The 21296-nt window shown below is 38.8% G+C and overlaps 1 protein-coding gene across 23 annotated transcripts in view; it reads left to right on the forward strand.

The window, feature by feature from the left end:
• Positions 1 to 21296, forward strand: part of CADPS (calcium dependent secretion activator) — a 548041-nt gene that overhangs the window by 354823 nt on the left and 171922 nt on the right. For 22 of the 23 annotated variants that reach the window (XM_069736610.1, XM_069736601.1, XM_069736611.1 and 19 more), the window contains exons 12-13: positions 2392 to 2528; positions 5546 to 5733. In XM_069736610.1, the coding sequence (XP_069592711.1) occupies positions 2392 to 2528; positions 5546 to 5733 (325 nt within the window). Of the gene's footprint in view, positions 1 to 2391; positions 2529 to 5545; positions 5734 to 12871; positions 13037 to 21296 lie in introns of all 23 variants that reach the window. The other variant, XM_069736619.1, reaches the window with a different exon arrangement.

The raw sequence follows: 21296 nt of genomic DNA on the forward strand, positions 1-21296 counted from the left end.
CTGACCCAAACTCAACAGCCTTTGATGCTGGTGAGTTCAGGTCAAGAGACCCTTGGTTGGTCGGAACATAATGGTCCATAGTTAGTCCATGTTTCACAGATGTGTGAATTTGGCCTAACCGTTCTTCACTCTGGTCCAGAGATGATGATTCTTAACAGAGGACCCCGTATTAAATTAGAGAACTTCTTTAATACATGACTGTGAGATGTCAGTTTAATACAAACATGAAATATTGATTGTGCCCAGATGGGCAGACCTGGTCCGACCGCTGGTTATTCCAACCTGAGCTAATTGCTTTATACGTGCTCAAGAAGGCCTGGCCTGCCAGTTTGAGACTAGTCGATGTTTCGTGTTTGTATTTAACTGGCATCCCAGAGTCTTCTTGACCCAATCGTCTTGTCTGGTCTTCTTATCTGAGCAGGGTTTGTTTTTTATGAATGTATGAAAATGGCTGGATGAATATTAACAAAGTCTTATGACTTTAACGGTGTATTATTCAACCAACCAATATCTTGGTACCGTGTTAGCCAGTAGATAGAAAAATATTTAGAATTGAGAGTCCTCAGTGGTTGATACCTTTTAATGGCTAACTGAAAAGATGGTAACAAATTGCAAGCTTTCGAGACTACATACGTCTCTTCATCAGGCAAAGACTTTGCCTGATGAAGAGACGTATGTAGTCTCGAAAGCTTGCAATTTGTTACCATCTTTTCAGTTAGCCATTAAAAGGTATCAACCACTGAGGACTCTCAACCAACCAAGAAAGATTAAAAAGTAGGAAGGTTCAATGACTTCTACGTTGACCAGTATGTGTCCATACTAAAGAGAATTATCTTCCTATTTCAATAGCATGTCATCATTAAAATCATTGGTGTCAAGGTAAAAGATCTAATTCCAATTTTTGTACTTGGGCCCAAGATATGCAAGCTGTGTGATGTCATGCAAGTAATTCCATCAACACTTTGGGACCATATAAACATATTTCCCTTCCCCATAACTAGTGTTGAGCATTCCGATACCGCAAGTATCGGGTATCGGCCGATACTTGCGGTATCGGAATTCCGATACCGAGATCCGATACTTTTGTGGTATCGGGTATCGGTATCAGATCAATAGGGATGTGTAAAATAAAGAATTAAAATAAAAAATATTGATATGCTCACCTCTCCGGCGGCCCCTGGACATCACGCTGGTAACCGGCCGGCTTCTTTGTTTAAAATGAGCGCCTTCAGGACCTGCGAATGACGTCGCGGCTTCTGATTGGTCGCGTGCCGCCCATGTGACCGGCACGCGACCAATCAGAAGCCGCGACGTCATTCTCATTCACAAAACTCCTAATTCTAGAAATTAAGGACCTGCGAATGACGTCGCGGCTTCTGATTCGTCGCGTGCCGGTCACATGGGCGGCACGCGACCAATCAGAAGCCGTGACGTCATTCGCAGGTCCTGAAGGCGCTCATTTTAAACAAAGAAGCCGGCCGGTTACCAGCGTGAAGTCCAGGTGCCGCCGGAGAGGTGAGCATATCAATATTTTTTATTTTAATTCTTTATTTTACACATCCCTATGGATCCCAGGGCCTGGAGGAGAGTTTCCTCTCCTTCAGACCCTGGGAACCATGAGAATACCTTCCGATACTTGATGTCCCATTGACTTGTATTGGTATCGGATATCGGTATCGGCGATATCCGATATTTTTCGGGTATCGGCCGATACTATCCGATACCGATACTTTCAAGTATCGGACGGTATCGCTCAACACTACCCGTAACCCATAACATAGTCAAAGCCCCAATAATATTTCCAGATGCTCCATATATCAAGGTTTTAGTTGTTGTCAAGAACCATTGCCCTCACAGTAATGGTGAGTAAGTGGTAGTGGTTTCCTACCACTACCATGAATGATAGAACATATAGCATCAACAAGCAGTTATCAGAAATTATAAATATTACAAAAATTGCCCTGAAAAAAACCTTTACCACGAGACATCAGATCTTAATTTCTAATAAGTTCATTTATTTTTGTGTTTTAGCAATTTCTGTATTTGGACAAAGATGTATGATCATTCTGCCCATCGTAAATGACCCTAAAATACAATGTGTCATCTTTTTGCCTCTATTTTCCAGTTTTAAATGTAGAATAAGTGTTACTAAACATTATGTCTAGTTAATAAGTTCATAAAGAAAAACTAATGCTCCCCATTCACTCATAAGGTTAAGGGACACCTAACTGAATAATTTAGTCCATGTTTAGGTAATTTTTATCTTTCTATTATTATCTATTTTTGATAATTCTATTTTTTTATACAAGGCTTCATTGGGTGAAAAAGAGAAAACTATTTTTATTTCTATTCTTCTAAACTGTGTTTTTCTCCACACATGAAAACAAACAGATGCCGACAGAGCTCAAAAACATGGCATGGATGAATTCATATCTTCAAACCCATGTAACTTTGATCACGCCACCCTATTTGAGATGGTTCAGCGGCTTACACTAGACCATAGACTCAACGACTCGTACTCTTGCCTGGTAAGTGGCCGATACTTATGTACGGCGGTCAAGCTTTTGAGTTGGCATAAGGTCATATGAGGGTTGGTTTTCTATAGTAGAGAATTAAATATTAGTGACTTAAAGGGGTTGTTCAGCTAAAACATGTCACATAAATGTGTCAAAATTAGTAAGTTTGTGTTCTACATGGGACAGCATTTTCTGTATGTGCATGTGATCAGAGCTGTATGTATAGGGGGCTGGCTGACTGCTTATTTAAGCCATCCCCATTCTCTATAAAGACCAATGCTTTGCAAGACCACCCGAGTTTTTTTTATTGCTCTCTTTGTTAGCCATCAGTAAAATGTATACAATAGGGCCGATTCATAAAAGCTTTTACACCAGCACAGTGACTTAAAAGTTTTGAAACTTTCAAAATGTTTGTGCAATGTTGAGTTGCATAAACATTTTGTGAATTTTGGTGTTTGCGACTGCTTGAATCATCTTTGCTGCAACGGGGAAATCTTTAGAAGGGTTGGGTACATGCACATACAATTAATTACAAGTGATGGCGCTTTTTTTTCTACTCCAGTAGCATTTCTAAGGCTGTACACAGATGCGCATGTCGCTTATAAGATGTGCCAAATTCATTAAGTGACGTGCGCCTCTTAATAAATTTGCCACCTTACACTCTATCAAGATTAGCATAGCCCGAGCCAGTCCTCATGAATCGACCCCATTGTGTGTATTAAACTACTTACCTTTCGCTACCATCTGTTGTTTCCGGCAATGATTCAGTCCTCTACTGCATCTTGTGATCACAGTTATGGCTAGCCGACTCACATACCACATATTTGTGGACCAGAAATCACAAGTAAGGCTTGTATAAAGTAAAGGAACTAATGATCCCCAGTGTGAGCCAGCAGGCCAGAATCGCATGATGCAGGAGAGGGAACCGAGCAGCGCTGGAAATGTCAGAAAACAGCAATTGGTAGGAGGCAAGGACGGGAGGGGCAATAAAAAAAGTGGAAATGGTCCTTTTAGATTTCCAAGTTATTTAACTGTAATTCTACAAATACTCTACAAATGTACCCCTATGTGTTCCCAATGCTGTGTTCCATTGGATGCCATATTACTGAGTTATTTTTCATAGTGGAGAATAATTCCATAATATGGAATACAAAATCACTATTCAGTGGCACGCTGTGTAATATAAGAGCCATAGGAACATGTTTTGTCATAGAGGTGTTTCACCTTTCTGCCTGTGGTTTAAAAAAGGTCATACATGGGATGTGACGTCTCTTGCCACCAAAAGTGGTTGGCCCAATCTATATTTTGCACCAGTTGATGTCAATACAGATAACATCCCAAAATAGACTTTTAGCGTTAAGACAGTCTCCGCTGTACGGGTGCGAGGAATCAGGTCTCCATGTAGTCCAAGTTTGCAATTGCACCTAGAACATTTTTTCATGTCAAAAAAATTCCAAAATTATTTAACAAAAATAATACTTTCTGAACAACCTGGAAGAAAAAAAAATGTTTCCTTGGCTAAAAGATTAGTGAGGAGATTTGATGTTCGTTGGGTGTGTAAACAATTCCATTATACGGAACATCTCTTGTGCTCTACCTTCTAATTTGCCTCCTTTGGTCTGTACTTTACTCGCTAGCCATTCATAATCAATACTGAAAACAATAGGTATCAATTAACAGTAGCTTAAAACCATAACTACTATCCATATGGGAAAGCTATAATTGTACAATTAAATCAAGCTCTGTTGCATTTTCATGGATCATTGGTTGTAGCACTTTTAGGGTCATCTGCTCGGGGCTGGCAGACATCTGTTCATTTACTGACAAGCAATGAAAATGGAGCTGTAGAGCCTTGAAATAAAGGGATCTGTATGTAATGTTCTAACTTTATCATAAATTCTCTTCTTGGATTAATCCTCATGCCTAGATCCATATAGATGAAATACAGATATAGATTTCTATAGATGCATCCTTCATCCATAGAAGAACCTAAGTCAACAAGCAAGGACCGCTCTGGAGCTTTGCTCCTCAAGACCATCAAACGTCGACTCCGTCTTTGCTATGTTTGAGCCTCTATGGTGGCACTTACAGGCAATGTTTTGTGCCACCAAGCAATAGCTACTTCGTGTGCCATAAAATATGTTGCCACTATATGGCTCCATAAATTGGATATTCTCTGAATATTGATAAAGCAATGCTGTATGCCACATAATTTCAAAGGAATTCAGAGAATAATATGGCGTCTGGTAAAAAAAAGGATTTTTTTTCCCAAAAAGAGGCACACAAGAGCACAATATGGGCCCATATACTCATGGAGGATGTTTATTAGCATGGTCATATCAGCTAATTAGGCTATCTAATGTAGGTTACCCAATATGGCAGCTATGAGTCCATTCATCCGTTAGTCGAAAAGGCACAAAATGTTATGTGTCATATCTGGGGCTGACGTACCATTGGTGCAACTTGTAAAGGGGTTCTAAGTAAGGGGGCCACTTCCACCTCCAAAGCAGTAAGCAGCTTCTGTCATCGACCCAAAAATTGGTACATTATACTGAACTATTGGACTGCAAAAAGCCCATATACTGTTTTTGCATGCTAGCCCTATTCTGTCTCTGTCAAAATATGTGTCAGATGGCTAATAGAAGCAAAGAAACACACCAAACTAATAGTTATAGGGTCCAGTGTATCCCTCAGCTTCTCCCCGCCTATGCTGTTCCTTCCTGCTTTGTCACAAACATATATATATATATATATATATATATATATATATATATATATATAACATGATCACCTGTGATATAGCAGGACGGTGCAGCTTAGGCGGGCAGAGGGTGGAGGGAGCTCCTCTCTCATGAATACACTGTCATTCCTGAAATAAGTCTCCACAATACTTAACATTTGTGCATGCCCCCTAGGAACTCTTCTTGGACACATGCATCCACTCCAGTAGACCCTATTTGAGAAAAAGATTATATGTGACTGATCACTGTGTATTAACCTTTTTGAATATGCCATTTTTTTTCTTCTAGGGTTGGTTCAGTCCCGGTCAGGTGTTTGTCCTTGATGAATATTGTGCCCGCTATGGAGTAAGAGGCTGCCATCGACATCTGTGTTATCTTAGTGACTTATTGGAAAGAGCAGAGAATGGAGCCATGATTGACCCAACATTGCTTCATTATAGTTTTGCCTTCTGTGCATCACATGTACACGGCAACAGGTAAGATATTCAAAGAATTTTGGTTAGAAAATCTAAAAATAAAAAATGAAAAGCTCAGCTTAATAATGGGTGCTTTTTAGAATTAAAGGGAGTCTGTCACCAGGTTTTTGCTATGTAATCTGAGAGCAATATGATGTAAGGGCAAAAGACCCCGATTCCAGCAATGTTACTTTTCGGGCTGCAAGCAGTCATTTTGATAAAATCCCTGATTTCTCTGCTGCAGATCTAGCAGTGCTCAGAATGCTGAGCTGTGTATAACCCCGCCCACACCCCTGATTGGCTGCTTTTTGTGTACACTGTACATTGACAGGAAGATGCTAATCAGTGGTGGGGTCGAGTTACACAAAGAAGTTGACTAGGAGGCACGAGGCACCTAGTCCTGTAGCAATAATCTCCTGCAGCTAAAACACTGATTTTATTGAAACAGAAAGACACAACTTAAAAAGAAATTAAAATAAATTCCATTAAAGGAATAAAAAAATAAACCCCAAAAATCAATTTAATTGCATCCATAGAGTTCTGATGAAAAATATATAACTTTTTTGGTGTTTTGCCCCAGACCCTTCACTTTTAAAAAAAAAAATGTACGTGAAGGGGATTAGCCAGAAAATGGCAGCTGAAATCTACATCAGCTCATAGCCACCATAGATTTTCTTTTCTTTGTGAGGCTGGAAATAAGTGGGTACAAATCCGCGCTGCCAATGGTAGAGGAAGGGAGACCGAAATGGTTGAAATCTGGTTTTGTTAGTCGATGCATTTCAAAGTAAACATGCATCTTCATCAGGACAAACCACAATTCCTCATTGCAGTTTGCCCTGATGAAATATGTTTACTTCGAAACACGTTGACTAATAAAAACGTATTTCACCCAATCCAGTCTCCTGCCAATTTCTGGAATGTTGGCAGCGCAGCTTTGTACCCACGTATTTCCATCCACACAAGTTTGTCCATTTTGTGGATGTGCAGCAGCCTACTTTCTAAGCTGGTTATGACTCCCAACCCACTATGGTGAGAATAAATTGCTTTTTATCTCCTATTTTCCCACTCGGATAAGACCCTACAACGCTTATTGTCTGTCCAGTTTTTCACTTATTCAGATTTTATTTTCCCGCACATGGACGGCTCAACGAAGCCTCCTTAATCCAACAGGCTTTTGGATTAAGATTAATGTATGATACATCAGTCTTGATAAATTTCCTCAGTATCTGCCCCTGTCTGCCACCATACAGGCTGAAATATACTTATTTTTTCTTTACAGTTGAAGGATGAAATGTTTTTTTTTTTTATATTTGTAAGTGAAACATGTTTGAAAATAGGATATGCCCTATATATACTATCAAATGATAGTCTATTACTTCATTTTTTTATTTTTCTATATAATATTGGATAAAAACTTGGAGAAATAACAGTAAAGCTTATTTTTGTTAAAGATAACCTTTTACTTATTTATTTTTTTTACATTTATTCTAAGTCACTTTTCCAATTGTTGCTGCTCCCCCTGATTCTGGAACAATTTTTCTATTTCTTCTGTGCCTCTCTGTTCCAAAATTATGCCCCCTAGAAATAAAGATGCAAATTCTCCCTTCAAGCAACCGGGCATATAACACAGAATGTATCTGTGGGTGTGGTCATTTTTGATTGGCCAACATCACAGAACAAAAAGAAAACGCCCACAAAGAACTTCTGTGGTCTACGCCCAGTTAGTTGAAGGGGAAGTTTTCATCTATATATCCAGGGGGCATATCTATGGAACGAATGGTCTCAGAAGAAAAAAAAGAACTGTTCCAGAATCAGTGGCGGAGCGCCAATTGAATGAGGTTCTCAGTTTAAATTTAAAAAATCAGTGAAAGTTTCTCTTTAAGTTACTCAAGTTCTGCATTAAATTCCTCGTTTGCCTTTAGAAAGTAATTTGGTGACTAGAAGGGGTTACCTAGCCGTAATACCTTCCTCTGAGCTCTGTATTACACAGCCAGCCTTTTGTCAGGTTGTTGAAGCAATAATATGGGTCACACAATGTACAAATTTTGACTTTCTTTTTAAGGTGAGTAAATGACTTTCTTTAATTAACAGACACAATGAACTCCCAGTTGTTTGCGCCTGAGGGTACAGTAAACAAATAGGCCTCGTTTTGGGAGGTTACAAAAGGGCTGAGGCTGATCCTTCCACTTAGAATCCTGGAGATTGAAGAAGAAGAAAGCTATTAAACAAACGTATTATCACTTTCTTCCAAATGTATGCTTGGTTGCCCTCAAAATAAAAGGAGACAAACATTACATGACCTGTTATTTTTCCTTTACGAAAATGGTCACACATACCATAAATGTTGTAAGTTATTTTCATGTAAATAGTCAAAGACCCAGATTAATTATTTATGGATTTTTTCTTAAGTCATTTTTCTTTTTGTCTTTTTTTTAACATAATTCTTCAAAATAGCGCACGTGATTAAAGAATTTTTCACAAAGTCGAAAACCATCTTTATTTTTGTCTTTAAATCTTTTTAGAGCAAAAAGTCACACATTTCGCAAAATGTTGCAAAAATAGCGCAAACATTTTTGGCGTTTATAAAATCACTCCAAAACGGGACTAAAGTGCATTTGCACACAAAAAAAATGTGACTTTTCGAAATGTCTCAAATTATTAATCAAGTAAAATCATATGGAAACTGCAAACCCACAATGACAAAAAAAGAGGAGCACAAAAAAAAGTGACTTTAAAAGAGGCGCAATTTAAAAGAAGAATTTGGCATAAATAAAGAAGAGGAATAAAATGCCAAACATTAGACAAAAAAAGGGAGAGAATACAATAAGAATTCAAAAGTTTATGATTTAAAAATCATACCTAAAAACTGTAATATGATATAAATTTCATTTTTAGCTAATTATTGTATTATGTATAGTTAATTTGCCAACCTTTTATACCGATTGAAATATAAATTTTAGCATTGCATATCCCTAGCGTCAGTTTAGCCTCAAAACAGGCTTAAAGGGTTTCAAATCTGAGACAGTTACAGTGTATCTGTAGAATAGCCATAAGTGTCTGACATTTTTTAAAATTGTAACAGCTGTCATTGTGGAGACATGGGGGTCAGCGGGTGCTCTAGTCCGTCCGCTGGCTCGAGACCGCATGGACCAGGTATCATCTCACTGAGCGCCCACTCTCCATTTACTATGTGCATAATACTACTGAGACAACACAGGGTGAGGGTAAAACAGTGAGGCAATACTTTAATGAACCACAAAACAGGCAAATAACACATAGAAAAGTCAGAGCAAAATACCCAAGATGGTGCAAATTACAGAGTCTCCCCCTTCCGCTGACTCGCCGAGATTAGAGCCACTTTAGGGATGACTACCCCCACCAGTGGCACCATGCATCTGGCGGGCACCCAACAGAGAGGCAGTAGCGACAAGCGTAGGAGGATGACCGAGAGCAGTGAGGTATGTGGCCAGGTGACCTACTTGTCCCATCATGGATTTTTCAAGATGTCTCTGAGGATTCAGCGATGGTCAATGGAGCAGATATGTGTTCTTCCAGCTGGTGCCATGGTCCCCTAAGCTGACATCCTGTAGAGTCACTTGGAACAGAGGCAAAGTCTCCTTATATAGTTCACAACTGTCTTTCAAGCCATCATTCACAAGTCAATGGGAAGGGGTGATGAGGTTAACCCGCATTGTTTGATTATTTATAGTTTATTCTTGCAAGTCAGCAAACTGCATGGCCTGGTATAGTGTGTAATCAACATATCAGCAAACATCATTGTTCACTGACCTTGCATCCCTGTTTTGCAAAGATAACCGTGCAACAAATTGAAGGAGATGATATAAGAGGTAAATAACAACCATTCATCAATTTACAAATATCAATTCAACCTACAAGAAGAGTTAATAATTCAGACAATAGTCTGTTATTCTGGGCCTACGGAATTTACAACCTTACATAATTAAGAAAAAATGCTGTGTCATCACAATCATTTTTTAGGTCCATGTTTAATTTACTTACCTGTCACATCAGATGAAAAATAGCATGATAAGTGTGTATCCCAGACTGGTAATTTTGTGACCTTTAAGGGTTGTCTCAAGATCTTTCCAGAATGCTCTGCTCTTCTACCTTCCAGTTCCTGCTTCTCAGGGAATAGTATGCTTCTGAATGGCTGATAGTTTGGACCAGCTATATGGTTGAGCTGCTGGCTCAAACTGATCTCTGTCATGTTGCAAGCAGAAGGCAGCTTTATCTCTGTGGTATTGGAGGAGCCCCTGAGGACTGCAGCTAGCCCTATCCAGGGATCTGGTCAGCTTCAGAACAGTGCTTATAAGCTCAATAGCTAAGGGCTTGTAAGCACTGACCAGCTATCCTTGATAGACTGCAGAGATAGCCTGGAATCTCAGCAATGAGCGCTAAACTGTAGAATTAAAAATTTATCTGTTCTTGAGAACGAAAAGGAATTTTAATAAGATGTAATTTGCAATGTTGCTTGTTATTTCAAGTACTTAGCAATTTTACCCATTTATGATATAAAGAAAACCCCTTTAATATCACATAATAGTACACAAAAGCCTATGTTCAATTATTGAATTAACCTTGCATGAAGGGGAATAGTAAGGAATTGACTCATTTCAGATTTTGACATCTTAATACCTCCTTTTCGAATTAACAGAACAGCAGGGATCCTTCCTATAGATTTTTTTGTCTTTATTGAGTTGGAGAACAATGAGTTTTTTCACAGTTAAAATGCCTTTACTTTGTTATTGAAAACTACTTTTAATCATTGACCCAGACCTTATCATTACCGGAAAGAATCTACAATATTTCCTGGTGTCTTTAATTGTTTAAAAAACATCCGTGTTACTAACCCAATCAACATGAAGATTAACCGTGCAGTAATTGGTTCTTTTAGGTTAGGCATGTTTTAATTAAATAAATTAATACATTAGAGAAAAGACACTGGGATCATTTTTTAACATATTGGTGCTCCTTAAATTTAAGGGACATATTTGCAGTCTTCTACAGTAGGTATTTCTTAAAAGCGACCCTCCATCACTCATATTAATACTGTATTCACACATCTATGAGTTGTATTATGAGGATGTTAATTGTCTCTTCAAAGATGAAGAGGATTAGAACTCCATCTATTGGAAGTAGCAATCTGAAAACTCAATATTGAGCTTGTAACGAGCCTTGCCGCATGACTTAGGATAAAAGCCAAACCAGATTCTCAATATGCAGACATATGTTTTGGGGTGTTGCCCCTCGTCAGCGCAAAGTATGAGATCTGATTTGGCTTTATGAGACTGGGTTGTAAGGGATATCATTTCTCCTTACTAGATTTCATGTTTCTCCCTGATTTGTATGTATAATTTCCCAGAAGAACATTGCACAGCCTATAAACCTCCTTACCCGGGCATGTCAGGCATGTTACTCTCCATAAGGAGAAATGTTACCCCTTAGACCACAGTCTGAGGACTGATCCTGATCCACAGACCGGCTGCGGGTCTCCATACCTGAATATGACAGCCTTAAGTAGGCTTAAGATGTTGTCAAGCTTGAATAAGGAGAGCTGGGGAATAATGGTCCGTACTCGGACCATGAAACTCGGTTGTGTGTCTACAAGCTCTGAAGCCACTCCTTCCGTATTAGCAATCAGTGCCCTAAACCACAGCAGAGGCGTAGAGAGTGCTGTGCTAACTCTGAACAACACTCCTGCCTTTTCAATGGTTAAGGGTGGAGAAACACCAATGATAATGTTGTTGTGTCCATCCTGGGCAGAGAAGGACAGAGGAGGTGTGGTTAGGACTCGCCACAGTGCTCCCCATGCCTTTGCAGTGGCAATATTGGACATGGGTATTATGGGTTACAGATATAGAAGGAGAAACAACAGAGTGAATGCAATTAGGTATACTGACTATATATTGCAACTTTATAGTTGCATTTATTAGGGGTTAGAGGGTTGCTTTAAAGGCAAAGTCATACTTAAGGGGCTTTCCAGTAGATAAAAAAAATATTTAAAAAAGGGCTCAGACTGGATCCCCACTAGTACCTCCTTCCTGGCTCTAGCACGACACACTGAAAATAGCAGGAAATGCCTCCCAACCAATCACTAGCTGAGGTGGATCACTGTTGCGGCCAGTGATTGGTTGAGTGGGCATTTCTTTGACTTTGGGTCTGTCGAGTTGGCACTAGGAAGGAAAGAGCAGCAGGGACTGGGTAATCACTGGTGTAGTAGGCTCGTTTCTTTTATGTTTTTAAAGTGGACTGAGCCCTTTTAAAAATATTTGGGATTTTTTAGACAAGCTCTTTAAGAACAGAGGTTAATACTATCATATGAATCTTTCTTTGTTGACTTCTAAAAAGTGGGATGATGTTGAAGCATGGAAAAATTACATAAATATTTCTCAAATTTGGTAGTAAGATAAAAATTGGCTTTGCTGTATGATCAAAACACGGTATTTCATTGGTAGCAATGGGCAATATTCTATATTTTTTCAAGCTTAAAGCCAGGATCATATCTCTGAGAATGGACTATGATATCAGGACTGCCCACGGATCTCCGTATCTGGACTCAGCAGCTTCATATACTGTATGCCTATGAGACTATAAAGTTCTGGTCTGGGGACCCACATTTGTTCTAGACACCTCAATCTGTACTAGGACCTTAAATGTCAGATGAGTGAAACTGGCCTTAAATATTTGATACATTTGTTCCACTGTGTTATCTCATTAGCGTGAAGCAGGCAGATTCTTATCCAATTAACAAGCCAATTTTCCACTAGGTACGTTCTGACCTGAAGGTGCTTTTGTCCGACAGTAGATTCATCCACAGAATGTGCCCAACTTTCAGCCTGTAATTCTCTTCTACTCCATTAATAAAGGGCGGTATGATCTCAGTTGATGGCCAAACTTCAGAACTTTCCACAACCAGTACAACCAGGGTGCCAAGGTTCTCCAATGCCGGAATACCCCACAATTCTGTTTTAGTTTTCTTTATGCATGATTTTTATTTTCCTTCTTTTGTCCTTATTATGTTTTTTTTTCCTCAATTTGTTTTCTTGTATTCTACTTATTTCATACTTTCTTCTGTTTCTCATTTTATCTACTTTTTGTGTACACTGCATGTACCATCCACACCACTCATGCACTACAGCCAATTAATGCCAGAATTACTTGGTGGCACACAGCAAAATGCAGAAGGTGATGGAGGCAAAGTGCCTAGCCCTTCTGGGATCGAACCAGAGCCTAAGAGAGATTCTAAAAGGGATTCTAAAAAACGGAAAGATTCCAAATCCCAGCCGAGTACTGAACCCAAAAGGTAAGGTCATTATAGTGTTGGAATATCTCGAATATACATAAACTTATCCCATCAAATTTTAAATTCTCATCCCTTACTCCTTATACTTTGCAGAAGCCCATCCCAACTCCCAAGCCATACCCCTCTGATCCCTAGAACCTTGATATATAGACATACACCTAAAAAAAATTATTTATTTGGTAATAAATTGAGCAATGAATCAACAAACTGGTGGAACTTATTCGTTTTGGAGCCTGTACTGGAAGCGTAGAACTTGGGTTTACATATCTTCTACAGTGTCTTGAAATTTTTTTTAGAAAACCATGTATCATTGCCTTTACACTTCACCAAATAAGTTTGTGTGTATAACATGAAAAAATATGGAAAAATTCTCAGGGTATGAATACTTTTTCAAGGCATTGTATATTGAAGGAAGAATTGATTTATGATATTGTGAATCTAGATGAATATTGGCAAAACCAGCCAATTTCAGCAGAAGAGGCCAAAAATCTTTTATGCATGGGAGTGTCTTGACTCGCCCCGAATGGCAGAAGTCTAGGAAAGAGGTATCAGTCACATTAGATTTCAGAATGAATCTTTGTTCTCACAGAAGACAAGCCACCACCAGAGGTGTCTAAGGGTCCCTTCTCCCTATTTAGAATTCATACATACAGGGCCGCAGGTGTATGCATAGTCATAACAAATAGTTGTCAATCAACATCTGTCTCAGTGTATGGGCCCTGTTAGTGTTTACTTGAGATTAGAGAAAAATGGTCTGCTTATTTTTCCAGTAACAGTGCCACTACCGTTCACAGGATTTGCCTGGTATTGCATTGTTGAAAGATTTAATTAATTATTTTCAATGTATTTGTGGTCATTGTGTGTAAATTTGTTAAAAATCACTGTATAAAGTTCCCAGGAGCCTGTTAACCAATAAAGGGGAAATATGTTATTTCATGGTGGATAACTTAAATGAATGGACACATGGACATGTTGAGTCCGACAGTGTTAGAAGGAGTCTGTCACGCCCAAGACTCAAATTAAACCAATTAAACATTGACTATAGTGTAGATTTCACTACTTTACTTTTACATATAAATACTGTTTCATTACAAATGCTAATTAGGGGTCCTCAGTGACCCTTGTCTCCCTGAACACAAGAACAAACAGTAGCGAGTGGCAGGTACAGGTGAGAGTGCCCAAGCATTGGCACTAGGTCCATGCTCCCTTGGCTCCCGCAGTGTCAGTGCGATGCGCAAGATCACGGATCCAACTCAGGAATCACTCGTAGTAAGCGCTGTTAATGAAGCTATGAGTACAACATTGGGCCGGGTACTATCCAATAAAATATCAGGTAGCACTTGGCAATATTATATGGTCATGTGAATGAGCCCTAACACGATTATTAAAAAACCTCCACTTGGGTATGTGCACTCAACGTCTTTGACATGTGGATTCTGCAGCGGAAGCTGCCTGAAAAACGCCTCAGAAAATGCTTTAAAGAACATAAGCATTTCTAGGTAAAAAGGACTTTCTTTGCAGGTGTTCAGGTTCTTTAATGTCTTTTAACCAATTCAGGATTCTAAATCTGCTAAGCAGTTAAAAGAAGTAGCCCAACCATTCTTCGGGCTTTTTCCGCTTTTTCCGCTACACATTAGTCAATGAGAAAGCTAAAAAAAAAAAAAAGCCCGGAAGACATCAGAGGTTTTTTTCAGAGCATTTTGCCATCATTTTTGCTTATAAAAGCACTAGTGGTTTCTTCAGTATTCAATGTAGTAAAAAAAAAAAAAAAGAATGGAAAACAACAATAAAAAAGATGCAACAAAAACCATGCGAAATTTGGTGGGTTCTCCTGAATATAAAGAACGTTGTGTGAACATACCTTTTACATATAATTCTGAAACAAAATTGTACTTTTATTAAGTATCAAATCATTTCTACTGCATTAGGCTTTAGGTTTTCGAACGTTGATCCTGCCAGACAGTGGCGCGTTGGCCGATTCGACTCTTCATTTCCATATGCATTGTTTTGCACTTGTTCTATTTTATCACAAGATGTTGATTTGGATTTACATGCCGATAAAAAGAACTAGTAGATTATTATTCTGTAAGATGAGGCTGGCTGTCAGTCATCATCTGCCATTCCAGTAATGAAGGTCAAGAACGGAGAGAAATCCACATGGCTATCAATCTCTTTTATTTGAAATAGACATTGATGGCGGAGCTGAGGTGGGTTGTCTCTTTGTATCGTGTATGTGGAAGGTCAGGCAGTTAGACACAAGTAGCTTGCAGTCAGTGAGAAAGTGCGGAGAGGATGCGATTCAGATGTTATGGTAGAGCCTGGAGGTGAGGACTGACAACATGACATAGCATCACATGCAGCTCGCCGCTGTCCAGGGTGCTTCTGTGTACGGTTCTGGCATCGTTTCTCTGATCATCACTCCAGCAGGGAGAACAGTGTCCCAGCTAACCTTTAGCCTGATCATGAACTATGGCGAATGCAATAAGGTGACTCTGACTATATACATTTCTACATCAATTACATCTGTCATCACATATATACTGTAGCTAGGAGATGGGAAATTGGAGGAAATCAATAATTCAGAAGCTATAGCTGGAGAAAAAACTGTATTCACCTTTATCCTTATATGTCTGGATCTCATTTACTGTGTAACAGGTCCTGAAAGGACTCTTTATGATTTTTATTTTGCATTCTTTTACATATGTTAAAATAACCCTGTACAATAAATTTTCAATAAATTATAAGGTATCCCTCGTGCCATAGATTATATGTATTTGCACATTTGTTTTCCTAGTTATATGGTCTTAAAGGAAATCTATTATCAGGATTTCAACCCCCCACAAAAATAAAAATATTATGTATGTAGCTCTTTCAAAGACAAGTCCAGCAACAACTCCGCATGACCAGTCTGTTCCTCCGTTACTGAGAAATCAGCTTTTCAATTGATGTGCAAATGATGCTGATGAACTTTTAACAAATCTGAAGCCTCTGTCATTCCACATTTATTTCCCGACCAGCGCCTCCGCCTCTTGCTTGACTGGCAACATCTATGCTGTGTGACTTCAGGCAGAAGAGTCGTCAATCAAGTAGGAGGAGGTGGCCCTGGGTGGGAAATGCAAGTAAAGCTGCAGATTGGTCAACGGATATGTGAGCCAAGAATTGAACCATGGAGCAATGGAAAAAGCTGTCCTTCTCTTATGAAACAAGGTTTATATTGACATCACATGAATGAACTTATTTGTGTGTTACCAACCTGGGAAAAATGTCACCAAGATATACTATGGGATGGAGACAAACAGATGATGCACTGAGGTATGGGTAACTTAAGGTCCTGATGTGAATGTCATTTCATACTGATGTAAGTTTTGACACTTACCACTTACGTAAAATCTTGCAGACCAATCAAACCCCTTCCTGATAATGGTATTCCATAATGTTCTTGAGTTCAGTAGGATAATGCTTCAGGAATGGCTTGAGAATCATGTTAAAGAGCTCAAGTTATTGATTTGTCTCCACATTCCCCAAACCTTAATGCAAATTGAGCAAGGGATGAGTTTAGAAAGCAAGTTTGATCCATAGAGGCTCAATCTTGCATAATACTAGACTTGATGGATCTGCAGCTAATGTGCTGGTGCCACAGGACACCTTTGGAAGTTTTGTGGGGTCCATATCTCAATGGTACACGGCTAGTGCTGGGTGAATTTATTTGAGTAGAATTGAATTCTACTTGAATTTTACCACAATCTGTATTCTACAGAATGCAGATTTTTTTTTTTTTTGCTGAATTTGCTTTTCACAAATTCAGTAAAAAGGCAACCAGCCGGCCAGAATTTTGCTGACCCAAAGAGGGCTGGAAAAAGGTTCAAAAAAAGAAATAACTAACAGTCACCTCACCAGCTATTTCTGCTGCTCTCTCCACTGTATTACTGTATTTTCCATGGCGCTTTTTTAACTGCTGTCGCAAACTGAAACCTCATGCGTTTTCACACTATACCGGGATGTATAGAATATGTGCCATAAGGTTGTAATGCCAATTACGATGTCATGATGTGTGCCATGACCTTAGGACTCGCACTCTGCTCCGCGACTTCTGGGCACAACAAGAGAGATCCCAACCTAGTGAGAAGATGCCTGGTGTGTCAGCACACGGCAATAGTAAGAAGAGGCGCCGATGACCATATGAGGGACAGTGAACAGTGGAGGTCAGCGGTGAAATGGGTATTAGTTGTTTTATGTTTTTTCTAAATCTTAGATTTATTATGTCCTGAAATCTATCCAGACCATAGAGCCTAATAAGCAACATTAAATTTGTTGGTTACAAATGTGCTCGAATCTAATCCCATGGTAAAATCTGTGAGATTTGGCAAATTTGCAGATCTGCTAATTTCTAATTGCATCTGTTGTGGAGGAGTGGAATAAATGTACACCAGGTGAGGGGAACCTCAGGCTCGCAGGCCATTTACTGCCCTTAATGACCTTTTATCCGGCCCTGAGAAGATTCCTGGAGATCGCAGTACTTGGGCCGGCAGCTATATTTTGATGGCTGCCGGCCCATTCATTTCTTCTTGCTACGTGAGCACACACACGCAGTTTTCACTACTGAGCGCTGAGGCAAATGCATTAATAGAGTACATCCTGACACCATTGCCAATATCAGGGTGTACTTTGTGGGCAGAGTTAGCGTGCAATTTGTACGGCCCCCAAAGTATGGCTCTTGTCAGAAAAAAATTCCCCGCCCGTGATGTAAACAATAGAAGGCAGTTAGTTTTAATGTTATGGATAGAAATGAACAAATTGGTTTAAGGTGAATTGAATTTGACGAAAAATTTTCATTCACTTTTGTGCAGCCCCAAAACATCATAGGGAACTTTCAATATGATGTTTATACAGTAATCACAAAATACTAAACCAGTATTATCCACTAATGATTTTATTTCAGTTGTATATGATATGTTTATTATATTTGAATTGTTAACTTTTTTATAAGAACATTTAATGTAAGAAAATTAGTTAATTCACAAAAATTTGCTGTTCATATTATTACGTTTTACTCATGTGTTACATAATGATGACATTTTAATTATTTTTATTAACCCCTTCATGACCGGGGGATTTTTCGTTTTTCCGTGTTCATTTTTCGCTCCCCTCCTTCCCAGAGCCATAACTTTTTTATTTTTCTGTCAATTTGGCCATGTGAGGGCTTATTTTTTGCGGGACGAGTTGTACTTTTGAACGACATCATTGGTTTTAGCATGTCGTGTACTAGAAAACGGGAAAAAAATTCCAAGTGCGGTGAAATTGCAAAAAAAGTGCAATCACACACTTGTTTTTTGTTTGGCTTTTTTGCTAGGTTCACTAAATGCTAAAAATGACCTGCCATTATGATTCTCCAGGTCATTACGAGTTCATAGACACCTAACATGACTAGGTTATTTTTTATCTAAGTGGTGAAAAAAAATTCCAAACTTTGCTAAGAAAAAAAAAAAAAAATTGCGCCATTTTCCGATACTCGTAGCGTCTCCATTTTTCATGATCTGGGGTCGGTTGAGGGCTTATTTTTTGCGTGCCGAGATGACGTTTTTAATGATAGCATTTCGGTGCAGATACGTTCTTTTGATCGCCCGTTATTGCATTTTAATGCAATGTCGCGGCGACCAAAAAAACGTAATTCTGGCGTTTCGAATTTTTTTCCCACTACGCTGTTTAGCGATCAGGTTAATACTTTTTTTTAATTGATAGATCGGGCGATTCTGAGCGCGACGATACCAAATATGCGTAGATTTGATATTTTTTTTATTGATTTATTTTGATTGGGGCGAAAGGGGGGTGATTTAAACTTTTATGTTTTTTTTTATTTTTTTCACATTTTTTTGAACTTTTTTTTTTAACTTTTGCCATGCTTCAATAGCCTCCATGGGAGGCTAGAAGCAGGCACAGCATGTTCGCCTCTGCTACATAGCAGCGATCTGCTGATCGCTGCTATGTAGCAGAATTGCACGTGTGCTGTGAGCGCCGACCACAGGGTGGCGCTCACAGCGACGGGTGATCAGTAACCATAGAGGTCTCTAGGACCTCTATGGTTACCATCAAGATGCATCGCCGACCCCCGATCATGTGACGGGGGTCGGCAATGACATCATTTCCGGCCGCCCGGCCGGAAGCGGTAGTTAAATGCCGCTGTCTGCGTTTGACAGCGGCATTTAACTAGTTAATAGGTGCGGGCAGATCGCGATTCTGCCCGCACCTATTACGGGCACATGTCAGCTGTTCAAAACAGCTGACATGTCCCGGCTTTGGTGCGGGCTCACCGCGGAGCCCTGCATCAAAGCAGGGGAGCCGGCATCGGATGGTATAGTACGTCCGATGCCGGTAAGGGGTTAATATACATAAAATCTGTTCAGTTCCAAATTAATAGATTTTACAGATCTCAAGTAGATGAGCAGCAAGACATGATCATAACTAGTGATTTTATAGACATACGGCTGGGTGATAGTATTTGAAATTTGACAAAACCACGTAAAGTATTATTATTTGTGACATGGCTCAAGATGGGAGATTGTGAGGAGAGTGAAGATGACAGAACTGGTGCTATGCACTGTGACAAGAACTTGAAAAACAGGAAACATGACATCTTTCCTATCGTGCTGCCGAAAATGTCAACTTTGTGAAGGACAGTGAGAAAATGGTTTACCAAAAATTTGAAAGGTAGATTCAAGAGATGCTTGTCATGTCAGATGTGATCTAGTCCTCAACTGTTTGAGACAGGAAGTCCTTGTACTCTTGATGGCTCATTCTTGGCAGGCCCTCCGAGACATCCATGTAACTTTCAAATGCTGCAGTCACTGACCTGTGGACAGAAGGACTTTTTTGTCGTTGAAAAAGTATATATGTAATTGTTAGCAGATTTTTAAAGATTACATGTAATGATACTAGTCGAGGCTATAGTTGTCCTATAATATTCATGTTATTTTTTTTTTTTTAATCAGTATACCCTATTTTTGACTTTTTTTCTAATACTCTCTCTTTTAAGTCTTAGAAAATGTATAAATCCCTGGCAGTGCTCTCCAGGGTTCATTCTGTCAGGACAACATTAATTAGCCAAAATAAAATAATTGAATATTTTTAGTGAAAAATATTTTATTCATGTCCCCTTTTTAAACCTTTTTTTAATTTATTCTTGCAAAAGTAAATTTTGAAAAACATTTTTTGCTATTTTTAGAAATAAAATAATACAAAACCAAGATATTATACCTATTTGTTTTACTGTTGTAAAGAAAATATATGATTTTGAAAAAAATAAAACCTAAATGTTGCCTTTTCAAAATTAAAATAGCTGTGAGAGAATATAAAATCTACTGAAAATACGTAATATCTTTAAACATAAAGTAGTATAAAAGAATAAATATTAAACATAGTTTACTAGTGTTTTTAGTCAAAATATACAAATTGGAAAAAAAAAACAAATGTCTTTGAATAGTTAAAAAATATCATTACTGCTAAGAAATTATTTTTTTTTGTAATTATATACTTCATGATTTTTGAAATATTATACTTGCTGTTGGGTCATCTTATGATCTCAAATTTTATTTTCTTAGCATCTACTTTTTTATGTTTTCATATGTTTTGCCTTTGTTTATACTTTTTGGTGTTTTTAGTTGGCTCCAAAGCTGGGTTTGGGTTAGGGTTTAAAGATACAAGATGTTTGGTGTGAAGAGGCCCTTCTTTTTCTAAGAGGTCAGTCAAACATTACAGTACAGATTGCAATTTTTGGAATTTAGGGTCTTTTGATTTGTGTAATAAAGAGAAGTAAAGCTAACCAATTAACCCCTGACAGGAGGTTCATTAAAGGTTTGTAATCCTTTGCCAAGTCTTTTGTGCAAGTAAACTAGTCTAGTGCTGAGGATTTGCAAAGCTTAGGCTGTTCACTGGAGGAGGCCTGGGCTTAAAACATTTGTTCGTTTTTTTCAGACGACTTATATTACCAGAAGCAGACTGTGCCGATACAGAACTGCGTAGGTAATGGCGGAATCGGTATACTTTGCCCTACAACAATAGAGAGTAATAACGATGGCTGTCTGGGCTCCAAGTTTCTTCAGTGAATGGATTAGACTTGTCTCTTGCCCCATTCATATGGATTATGCTGTGGTGTAAATATTCGAGGGCTATCCATATTATGTAGCTGCCTGGGGATAAAGGCAAGAGGAAGTGTATACTTGTAGTTTGTGTCACCTTATATGCCTTTTGTTCAGCAGCTCACAGT

This window comes from Ranitomeya imitator, chromosome 8, assembly GCF_032444005.1.
Source record: "Ranitomeya imitator isolate aRanImi1 chromosome 8, aRanImi1.pri, whole genome shotgun sequence".
In the NCBI taxonomy this organism is placed as follows: domain Eukaryota; kingdom Metazoa; phylum Chordata; class Amphibia; order Anura; family Dendrobatidae; genus Ranitomeya; species Ranitomeya imitator.